At 36.6% G+C, this 11,636-nt stretch overlaps 1 protein-coding gene across 1 annotated transcript; it reads left to right on the forward strand.

Annotated features, from left to right (window-relative positions):
- Nucleotides 1-5,172: 5,172 nt before the first annotated feature.
- Nucleotides 5,173-11,211, forward strand: LOC116187213 (beta-glucosidase BoGH3B-like). The gene is made up of 9 exons (XM_031515849.1): nucleotides 5,173-5,407; nucleotides 8,000-8,198; nucleotides 8,359-8,449; nucleotides 9,023-9,168; nucleotides 9,251-9,494; nucleotides 9,600-9,713; nucleotides 9,805-9,987; nucleotides 10,156-10,357; nucleotides 10,507-11,211. Exons 1-9 carry the CDS (start codon nucleotides 5,254-5,256, stop codon nucleotides 11,004-11,006), a joined length of 1,833 nt encoding a protein of 610 aa, XP_031371709.1. The 5' UTR covers nucleotides 5,173-5,253; the 3' UTR covers nucleotides 11,007-11,211.
- Nucleotides 11,212-11,636: the final 425 nt, after the last annotated feature.

Below are 11,636 nucleotides of genomic sequence, written 5' to 3' on the forward strand. Positions count from 1 at the left end.
CGTCGCGCGTCCCCGGGAAGGTGGACACTCCCAAGCCGCGTTGCATAGGCGCGCGCACGCGTGCCCCGACGAGATGAAATTCGGGTGCGCACAGTACCAATAAAATAAAAATATTTAAAACATTTCCTCTTTCAGACCAAAACGTTTATTTTTGTATAAGTAGGACATAATATTTGTTAATATTTAAATAAGGCCTTTCCAATAATTTGAATATTTTTATGTTTCAAAAGTTAAACCTAAAATCTGCAAATTCTAAAAAAATAGAACAATTACATATGCACACATAAAGAGCAAACTTATGGGATCGAAGATTAAAAGAGAAAGGCAGATCGGCTGGCAGTGGTTTTTAAGAGGTAAACTCTGCTAATGACGAGGTCGTGGGCAATGGCGGTTGTTGGCCAAAGGCCCCCGCCGCTCAATTTCTTACTTCCTATTAAAATCGACCAAGATTACTAAGAAAAAAGTTCAAAAGAAAATGACAAGAGACAATCAAATAATATCTTGGAATATAGAGGAAAATCCATGATATCCTTTAAAAATAAAGTAAACAAGATATAAAGGGTTACTTGAGAACCATATGTAAATATTATCTATTAAAAGCCTATAAAGTATCTATAAATTATAAGGGAATGGACATCTTATAAGAGGTGACATACCTTTTGAAATATAAGAATACGACCATAGAGATTTTGGGGCAACAATGTCGAGATTCTTTTGAGACTTCTTAATGTACTAATCTAAGAGAAAAATTTTAGAGGGAGAAGGAAGTTCAAATGATCCTTCATATTTCTATTTGAAAACTGAAAGATATATAGAGTAGAAAAAAATGCAGCTCTTCGAATGTCACATCTCTTTAACAATCATATCATTTCACCAGAAAATCATATTTAACCAAATATGAAATAGTATTGATGATTAAATTTATCTATACTAATTTTGCTATTAAGATTATCTTCTTATTAAATTATAGTTTTCTTTTTTTATTTTTTTGGTCAAATTTTTTTATTTTTGTTATACTAAACAAGATATGCGATAAAAATAAAAACTTACGTGATATGCGAATTTCGTTTAGCCATATGAGATGCAAGGGCCTCTTGAAATATTGTTTTAGAAAACTTGTTTCACTTGTATTGTTTGAATAAAGAACATTTCCGAAAAGGTACAATGATTTCAAAAATTAATTTGGTTCTGTTAATTATTTAAATGGGCAAATTTGTATATCATTATTTAAATGTGGGCAAAATGGGAAGAAAAATTGGAGAAACACCTCATTTTATTTTTGCCATTGAAAGCATGAAAGGCTGCATGAGACAAAGATTATGTGAAATTGTTAGGCAATGAACATATGATATGAAATTTTGAAATTATAAATCGATATAAAAAATAGGATAAACATACTTGCGACAATGACTAACTTGGTTGAGATGCATATGAGGGGAAAATTGTCAGAAATCAGACACAAAAGCACATGAGTATTTTGAAATAATGAATATAAGTATTATGAAAACATGTGATCAAAAGTAATGAACCTGAAAGGGTGCAACGAAAATTTACAATAGCACAAGAGTATTTTGGAATAATGAAAATTGAAGAAACACCTCGTACTTTTATACATAGTATATAGATATTTAGTCTTAAAAAAAAGGTTTCAATTTTTAAATATTTTCAAATTTTCATGAAATATCTTCTACGGATAAATGTGGGAAAATTCTCGAGCATCTTAGGAATATATGGATAAATTTTTATAGCTTAATGTATTCCTTAACAAGATCATCTGTATTGCATATTTATATCTAGGCTCTAATTGTTTAGCTCTAAACTCAAACGCTTGAGTATATTCATGTGGTGCTTCTTTATATTGATTTTATTTTTATCATTCATTTTAGTTTCTGCGAATGGGTGTAACTTTTGAAATTTTTCACTGTTTCATTTGATTCGTAAGAGTCTAGAAGGAATTTTTTTGCCAAGATCAAAAGTATATATTCTCTTTAATTGACTTAAGATTCAACGGTACATGGGTGCATATGTGCATCTGCTGAATGAAATTTCACTTTATTTTTTGACAAATCGAATTTCAATTTTTCCTTTGTAAAACTTTTACCCTCCATTCAGATTGAAGGAAACAGAGGGAAAGGAAAGAGAGGGGAGGGAAAGTTGTATGGAAATTTTTGAAAATTCTATACAACTTTCTCGCCCCTCCCCTCCCTTTTTCTCCTATCCAAACGAGCTCAAAGCTCGTAAAAGTTGTGGACAACAATAAGTTGTGTGGGAAGCATGCCATTTACCAAGGAAACAAGGCCCTTGAGAACAACAATACGTTGTGGATGCACGATGAATTTAGAGACCTCGGAAGGAGCATTGTTGAACGTGAGAAGAAACTTAGCAGGCTGTCGTTGCCCCAGGAAGCTTTAAATATGCTGAATAATGACAAGGTAAAGTAACAGAGAAAATCAGAATACATTGTCTAAGAAAACAGAACTGAGTCTTTTCCCCGTGAATAATTTCTTTAGATGACTGTAATTAGCCATTCTATGCTCATAGCCTGTTTATGTTTCTTCCAGGGAACTGAGGAAGTCAAGGCGCTATGCCTTTCGTTGGATCTTTCCATGGAGCGTGCTGCTAATGCACGAGATTTTACAGAGTTACGAGGCATAAGGCTCACTGAAATGGATTGGCCGAACTTCGGAGGAGACTGGACGGAATGCCTTAGGAAATTAAAATGGCTTGCTTTGTATAACAGTCTAATAAATTTTATAGCAACTAATTTATCTCTAATTAGCTTGGTCATTCTGGACCTTTAAGGGAGCTCGATCAAAGACGACTGGCGTGGATGGACCCAACTTCAGGTACTATTTCACATATATAAATCTGATTTTGTCTTGAAAGTTTCAGTCTCGGTCAATATTAGTAATCGGGGTTCGAAAACGTCCCGCCAAAGGTGAAATGCATGTTTATTCTGGATCAACATAATTAATGCCTATGGTTTTATTCTTAGTTTTTAACAACTCAGAGGTCAGGGCCATTGCAAAAATGTGATATCGATTTTCCGTAAACATTGAATTATCGATAAATTAAATTGCTGTTTTTCTAATGGAACCAAGCATTTTCCAACAGAAAAAAATCAAACCCCATTTTTCAAAATTTTTAATCACTAGCGGGAAAAGCATTTTCCGTAGGAGAGCCCTCCTACCTCGGTGTTGTTTCATCGGAAATCCGTCGGAAAAGGTCACTCACGACGGATTTTCGACAGCTTCCCGATGGATCATCCCGTCGGAAAAGGCGAGAATTCTAGCAGTGAGCCTTTCATTGCGAGCCCACGAATTCATTTTCACCACGACATTGGTATCTTCACTGTAACTGATCTCATAACATTCGTCCATCTAGTATCTCTTACAACCTGCGAAAGTTACTTCAGTAAATTTCTCAAAAACCCGCAAATACTATTCCGAAAATAGGAAAGTCAGAAGTGATTTCCGTCCTCTGAATCAGCTCTTCTTCCCTATATATATAGATAGTTAAGTAGATTTGTAATCATGTCATTTATTCCAGAGAAAATTCGATATTCTTTCACAAAGAATATCGTAACTGAATATTCTTTTGGAAGTTTGGTTTGTAAAATCCGCTGACCAGTCTGCCCAGTGGCACCGAGGCCAATTTTGTGAGGGAGATGGTGGCGCAGACAGACATCGTTGTTGCCGCGAGCCACATCGATCCCGTAATGTTAGGGGAATTCCAAGCCGTGAGATGTGTTTAGATATCAATTTATTATTTTTGCAAGTAAAATGCACTTCACATCCCGACCTTTGGGCCTAGTCGGAAAGTGCCTCCCGACTTTTCAAATTTTGCACTACACCATCCGGACTATTTAGAAAGAAGTAAAGTGCATCACCAATCGCTTCTCCGATCACTTTTCCGACCAAGATTTAATTTATTATTGTTTAATTTCAGATTTTAAAAATAATTTCAATTATTAAAATTTCAAAAATTAAAAAAAAACAGAAAGAACATAAAGACACTGCCTCCTCCTCAAATCTCATCGGTGGCTACAAGTGGATCCAGCCCCATTTCTTACCGATTTTCGGTGAGTATCCATCATCGAGGAATCCGTATGTGATGGAAGTTGTGATCAAGGAGATCAGAAGATCAAGCTTATTCGAATTCTATGGAAGGATTCCGATGGGATTAGTCTCTACCAATTTCGGAAGGATTCCAATGGGGTTATTATGCTCTATCCTCTCTTTCTATATGTGCATTGTGATTAACAAATCTAATATTTCCCCTTGGGGTTATCCGGTGTTACTTATTCGAATTTCTCATTCGGGAATTTGAGCTCTGTGGAGCAATTCACAGGACAAAACTTGGGCAACTGTCCTGATTATTAACTCTGTTATTCTCTCATCTCCTCTAACACAAACACGAGAAGAACCCAACACAATCTCCTTCTCATCAGTATGATTCCACCCTTCTCTCCCAACGATCTTTTGGGGCTGCTTTTCTTTTCAACATTCTAAGTTTTTAATAATTGAAATCATCTTTTTAAAATCTGAAATTAATAAAACAATATTAAATTAAATCTTTGCCGGAAAAATGATTGGAAAAGTGATCGGAAATGTACTTTGCTTCTTTCTAAATAGCTCGGGTGGTTTAGTACAAAATTTGAAAGGTCCGGGCACTTTACTATTAGACCGAAAGATTAGGGTGCAAAGTTCATTTTACTCTTAATTTTTGCATAGATTAATAATTTTGAATGACTAGTGATTTTGGAACTTTTGGAAGCATCGAGGAACCTGTCTCTTCTGGCAGTGGGAAGAACTTTTTTCTTTTTTTTAATCAATAAATCGTCCCTTTAATCAATTGCGCGTATTCTGTTTTAGAATGAAAATTGTACCTGAAATCTTTAAATTTAATAAATGGGGACGTGCACCACTAATAAATAGATAAATCTCCATCGTGAAGAACTAAAAGAAAATGACAAAGGATAAAAGTTGATTGGCAGGGATAATATTTCAGCGTAACGTTCACGCTCTGCTCGGTTTTTTTGTGAAGAATTTGTATAGAAATTTCCTTAAAAGACTATCCTAAGCTAGCCCGAGCCCGAGGCTTACTCTATGTACTATTTTCGTCCCTGCTCAAAGAAGTTTTGATTATATATAGCTGGTTCCAGCTGCAAAAGATAATTCATACACCAGCAAAAGTTACTAAGATTGAGCACGATTAGATCTGAGCAACATTACAGTTTGAGGCAAAGCAGTCATGGAAATGGAGGCATACAAGAACCCGAATACACCCATTGAGTACCGAGTGAGAGATCTGATCGGTCGAATGTCTCTAAAAGAGAAGATTGGTCAGATGGCTATGCCCGGGAAAGGCTCCCTCACCCCCACTGCCCTCCGTGATGGCTCCGTTGGTACTCTTTTCTCTCCTCGTGCCTTTTTTAAGCGTCATTTCACCCAATCCTGCGTAGATGCTCCCTGAACTTAATTAAGCATCACTAAATTATCTGTGGCCCTCACTTTAAGCGCACTTCTGTCGTGTTCGTTTTCAACTTGTAGTGCTCAAGAAAATGAGTACTTATGGAAATAAACAAATTTTGTTTGATTGGGAAAAAAGTATTCACTTAATTCATCGATTTGTATTGCCACATATCTTTTCTGATTCCTACATTGGCCCCTATTATTTTAGTAGCAGATCTGCTGCCTCTCTCTCTTCGCGATAGAAGAGAGGTGAGGCATTTCTAGGCGGTGGTGGACCTGCTCAGATAAGTTTGCTAGCAACCTCTAGTGTCGCCGTTCACTTGTTTGGGGCAGTAGTGGTGTTGAAGTCACCGTGGCCCTCTCCCCCGTACTCCCTCTCTCTAACACGAGAGCATATGGAATCATTTTGCAAATTACTAACACGAGAGCATATGGAATCATATTGCAAATTACTAAAAATTGAGGGACATCACTGCAAAACTTTAAAGGTAGCTGATTGGCTGAGCAAGTCAGCTAAAAAAATAAGCTGGTCTTCATTTACTTTTAAGTTTTTTTTTTTCGGTGGGCATAATTTACTTTTAAGTACTTTTGAGGGCAATGGTGTTTTTTGATTGACTCGTTAAGTTATTTTTCTTTTCATTCCCATATAAACTGAACTCAATTAAATATTGAAATTAATTTCAGCATGTAAAATTCAAAAATTTCACCAGATAAAAGTCCATAAAAAAACATATGAATTTTTATACAAATAAAGAATATTTAAAAAATTACAACAACTGATCGAGTAAAATCCTTATAAAATGCTACAGTTTCACCACCATTCAAACTTGTAAAAAATAATAGAGAGAATATATTTTGGGATAAATTTGATGCACAGTAAATAACCATAATCTAAACTAGCTGGATCATAGTAGGAATTTAGTAATGTCATAAATATATCACGGAGACCTCCAGAACTTAGATCATCCATATGTCCTTTCATACCTCCCGACCACAGTGGTGGCTCCACACATAGCAGCCTCTCAACTCCAGACAACCATTTTCCACTGCTCGACTTACTACTAGCTCAGCTTGTCACATGACTTACCAACTCCCATCTCATTTGCAAATATTATAATCGATTGTATAAGAATACTTGCATGATCAGTGACACTGACATGGCCATAATAATGCCATTTTGATGCACTAATTATAATTGCGATAATGATATCAGAGTAGGAATAGATCACTCACTTTAACAAGACCTTGAATCTCAAATCTTTGAAAACCGATCGTTCTAATTTTCTAAAATTTTTCTCACTATTTCCTCACACGGTTTAACTCTGACTCTCGATCTCTCTCTCTGCTGTAAAAGAAAAATTGAACCACAGAGTGAAGAACACAAATATAAAAGGAAGAAAAAGCAAGGCGGTGGGATTTTGATCAAACTGAGTGACCCGCACGTAAAGTCGGGTGTGTGGGGAAATTGACACATGAAAGCAAACTCCAAACTTATCTTCTTGTTCACCGACAAAAAAACTTATCTTCTTGTTCACCGACAAAAAAACTTATCTTCTTAAATACTTTATTAATTAACTAATTAATAAATCTATATCAAATGCAATAATTGAAAAATATATGTGTATAAGCACGTGAAACAAATTTGGTATGTTACACAGCACTCAATTTGTACACGATATAGACCCGTGCTATGCTCGGCCTTTTATAATTTCTTTTGATTAAAAATCCAACTCATGCTATGCATGTTTTTATTTTTTATAAGGTTTTAAAATATAATTATTTTTCATAATTTTTCAAAACATATATAGATTAAAAGAAGATTTTTATTAATATAGATATTAAATAATAAAATTAATAAAAAGATAAAAATGTTGAGGATAGAGAGAAAAAGAGGGATGGAACGGTGAGAAGAAAACGAGAGCAAAGAGGGGGGGAGGGAAAAGGAAAGACAAGGGGGAGAGTGAAAAGTAATTTTTGGTGGTTAATAAACACATAAATAAATTATATCATTCTCTTAATTTTCAATAATTTTAGTGGTTACTAAATTGATAGTATTATACTGTGACTTCAGGGAATATGAACGTTACCGTAGCTACCACCCTATGTCAATTTGTAATATTAGACATACATAATCAAATACAAAATTATCGACTTTGGTACTCATGTACAACGTTGTTTTACTCCCTATTTATAAGAGTTAATTGGCCGTCATTTTCACGTCATAAACCACCGCCACTTGCTTTGCTTCCCACATTTTCTGGGTTTTTTCTTTTCTTCTCAAGATAATTCCAACTTAGTAGTAAATATCCACTGCTTCCTTCACCGAAAAAATAACTTCCTAAAATGATCTAAACTATATATTCTTTATCCTCTCACGCCCTCCCATTTTCTGCAACAGTTGATTGGTGGTGATTTTCCACCGTCATAAGCACTGCATCCTTGATCTACAACCGTCTTGCCACTCTGATTTTGAGCAGCAATGCTCTAGATGCAAGCTTAAAAATCACACTGATATTGGTGTGCAGGAGGACTAAATGCAGGCAGAGGGCCATATGACAGTGCGCCAGTCAAGGACTGGGCTGACAAGGCAGATGAGTGGCAACAAGCAGCACTTCAGTCGCGGCTCGGTATACCGCTCATACTGGGAGTGGACGCAATTCACGGCCACAATAATGCCTATGGCACTACCATCTTTCCGCACAATGTGGGGCTAGGTGCCACTAGGTAACTTAGCCTCCTTTTTTTATATATTTGTTCTTAATTCTTTAGGTACTTGAAGTAGTCAGGGCCAAACCGTTGTCCGACCATGATAGTCTTGTATTAGGAATACCAAAAATTTCATTAGGTGCTTTTCTTCGTTAACTGGCACATTTATATGAGACAGAGATACAGAGTTAATCCAAAGGATAGGAGCGGCAACTGCTTTGGAGGCCAGGGCAGGTGGCATTAATTACGCTTTTGCCCCTACTGTTGCCGTAAGTTCTTGATACTATATGTAGATGTTAGTCCCCATTTGGCAATTATTTTTGTTTTATTTTATTTAATCCAATAATTTAGTTTATTATACTATATATTTTCTTTACGTTAATTGATTAATAAAAGCAAAAAATAGAAAAAGAGATTTTGCCCATGTACATACTTTGTTTTATTAGATAATTCATAATTAACGACAGATGAATCATTTAGTTCAGAAAAACTACGAAAAGGAATCACATCCTTTTATTTTTCGGGTGCTTGAATCTCTCGATACTTTTCTCATTACACATCCTTTTATTTTCTCTCAATACACAAATATGGAAACCAAATTAATGATAAAAGATAATATTAAAAGTAAAAAAGAATCTCTAATGCACGTATAAGGCGTAGTGGCTGTAATCTCGATGAATTAATCAAGATGAGACTGAAAATTTTGAACAGAAACAGAATATATATGTATATATATATTTTTTTTTTATTTTATTTTTGCTCAAGAAGTGAAAACAGAATATTAAGTTTGTGTTTCATAATGCAAGAAAAATGGCGATATATGTTAAACATTATCATGGCAGGTTGTTAAAGATCTGAGGTGGAACAGATGCTACGAAAGTTACAGTGAGGACCCGGAAATCGTTGGAAAGATGGCTTCCATAATTACCGGCCTGCAAGGGCTTCCGCCAGCGGAGCACCCGAAGGGCCACCCTTTTGTCGCTGGAAGGTAACTCGCCCGGTTCTTCAATTTGGAAGGGTGAAATGAAAAGGAGGACTAGTGTTTCTTACTAAGTTCCTGTCTTTGTTAGGAACAACGTGATCGCGTGCGCGAAGCATTTTGTTGGGGATGGAGGCACTGAAGGAGGGAAAAACGAGGGGGATACGAGAACAAGTTATGACGAGTTGGAGAAGGTCCACATGGCCCCTTACCTGGATTGTATCTCTCAACATGTCTGCACTGTCATGGCTTCCTTCTCTAGCTATAATGGGCAGAAGATGCATTCTCATAAGTTTCTTCTGACCGATGTTCTGAAGAACAAACTCGGGTTTAAGGTAATCGCTTCAACTCTTTGTTTTGGTAATAAAATTGGGTCTAAGATATATGCATTTTCCCGTCAATGTCAAATATCAATATGGTAACCGTTTTGACATTTGGAGGGATTCGTAATTTCTGATTGGGGAGGCATTGATAAACTCAAAGACAACGGGGATCCAGAAGGGGCAGAATATCGTGTATGTGCTGCTCTCGGAATCAATGCGGGGATCGACATGGTTATACCCAAAACTTCTGATCCGGCTTTCTAGTTTAAACATGTTACATTCTCTCAAAAGTAGCTCATTTATTTCTTTTCCTTTCTTGCAGGTTTTGGGCCGTCTTGACCTCGTAAAATTTCAAGAGGACTTGATATCACTGGTGGAGGCAGGGGAAGTGCCAATCTCGAGGATTGATGATGCCGTGGAGAGGATCCTGAGGGTGAAGTTTGCTGCTGGAATTTTCGAACACCCTTTCTCCGACAGGTCATTGCTAGATCTTGTAGGCTGCAAGGTAAACCACACAAAATGTCACATAGCTTGCCGGTCTTTCCTTGGATGGATTCTTCCCATGACGTAGTCCATTAAGATTGGGAGGATATCCACTTTTTGGTCTGAGGACCACATGAAATCCGACATGGTCCAATCTGATTTATGTTTGGTGTGATAAAATGATCTGCAGCTGCATAGAGAGATAGCGAGGGAGGCAGTGAGGAAGTCCTTGGTCCTGTTGAAGAATGGGAAGGACCCGGAAAAGCCTTTACTTCCATTAGACAAGAATGCCAGAAAAATTCTTGTCGCGGGAACGCACGCAGATGATCTTGGTTATCAATGTGGGGCCTGGACTGTAAGCTGGACCGGAGACAGTGGCAGTACAACAATTGGTATGCACCGAATTGCATCCTTCATTTCTGCTGCAATCTTACAGTTGTAGGTTCTGCTGTGGTTGTCGAAGCTTAGTTTCGAAATTTGTCTATCCAGTTTAGTTTTTGTGGCGTAATCAGTGGAATTCGTTTTGGTTTCTGTTATACAGGGACCACCATTCTTGATGCGATTAAACAAACAGTTGGACCTGAAACAGAAGTCATATTCGAGCAATGCCCAACAGCGGACACATTATCAGCTCATGATTTTGCATTCGCCATTGTGGCTGTTGGTGAACCTCCATATGCAGAATATATCAGCTCGAAGACCGAACTAGTTATCCCTTCTGATCTTGCTGATATGATATGTTCAGTTGCAGATAGAGTACCAACACTCCTTGTTTTGATCACTGGGAGACCTATAGAATTAAAGCCCGAGATGCTTGAGAAGATTGATGCTTTGGTTGCTGCTTGGTTGCCTGGGACTGAAGGAAATGGAATTACAGATGTATTTTTCGGAGATTATGACTTCATGGGACGATTACCTGTCTCGTGGTTCAAGACGCTTGACCAATTGCCGATGGATCCCGGTGCTAACTTATACGATCCTCTGTTCCCAGTTGGCTTTGGATTGACACACGGCCCAAAAATGAAAACCTACAGCATTTAGGCGAAAGATGGGGCAATGAGTTTCATTTCTATTTCAAGACATGCATTAGTTATATTCCTCAATTTCAATTTGCAGACATATGTTTGTTTTCAATAACTTCCATGTATGTGTGTTGGAAATAGTTCATACTATTTCCAAATGAACTATTTCCGTCAGAATAATATGTTTTTTAATTAGAAATAAAATTTAATTTCCGTTGGAACTATTTCCAAATGGACTATTCCTACTAATTTTCCAAACAATGGATGGGCCGGGAATATCTCTCTACCTGATAACATGTTAAATGTATTTAATTCAGTGTTATTAGAACCGGACCGGATGATGAACCGGAAGGGGTACGGGGTCATGGGTTTATGGGTCCAACCGGGGGTTCGATGGGTCGGATTGCACGTTTATTTAAAATAAAATAAATATTCATATTATTAAAAAAATTATGATAATTAAGTAAAAGTATGATGATTTTAAAGAAATATAACAATAGTATAAGAAAGTATCTATATTTAATATTTCTTACTTCAAAATAAATATTTTATTTTAATAAGTACTTAAAAGTAGAGTTAAAAGAATAAAAAAGTGGTGGTGGCTTGGTTGGTAGTATGCTAATATGATAAGCAAGAGGTCATGAGTTCA

Source organism: Punica granatum, chromosome 8 (assembly GCF_007655135.1).
Source record: "Punica granatum isolate Tunisia-2019 chromosome 8, ASM765513v2, whole genome shotgun sequence".
In the NCBI taxonomy this organism is placed as follows: Eukaryota; Viridiplantae; Streptophyta; class Magnoliopsida; order Myrtales; family Lythraceae; genus Punica; species Punica granatum.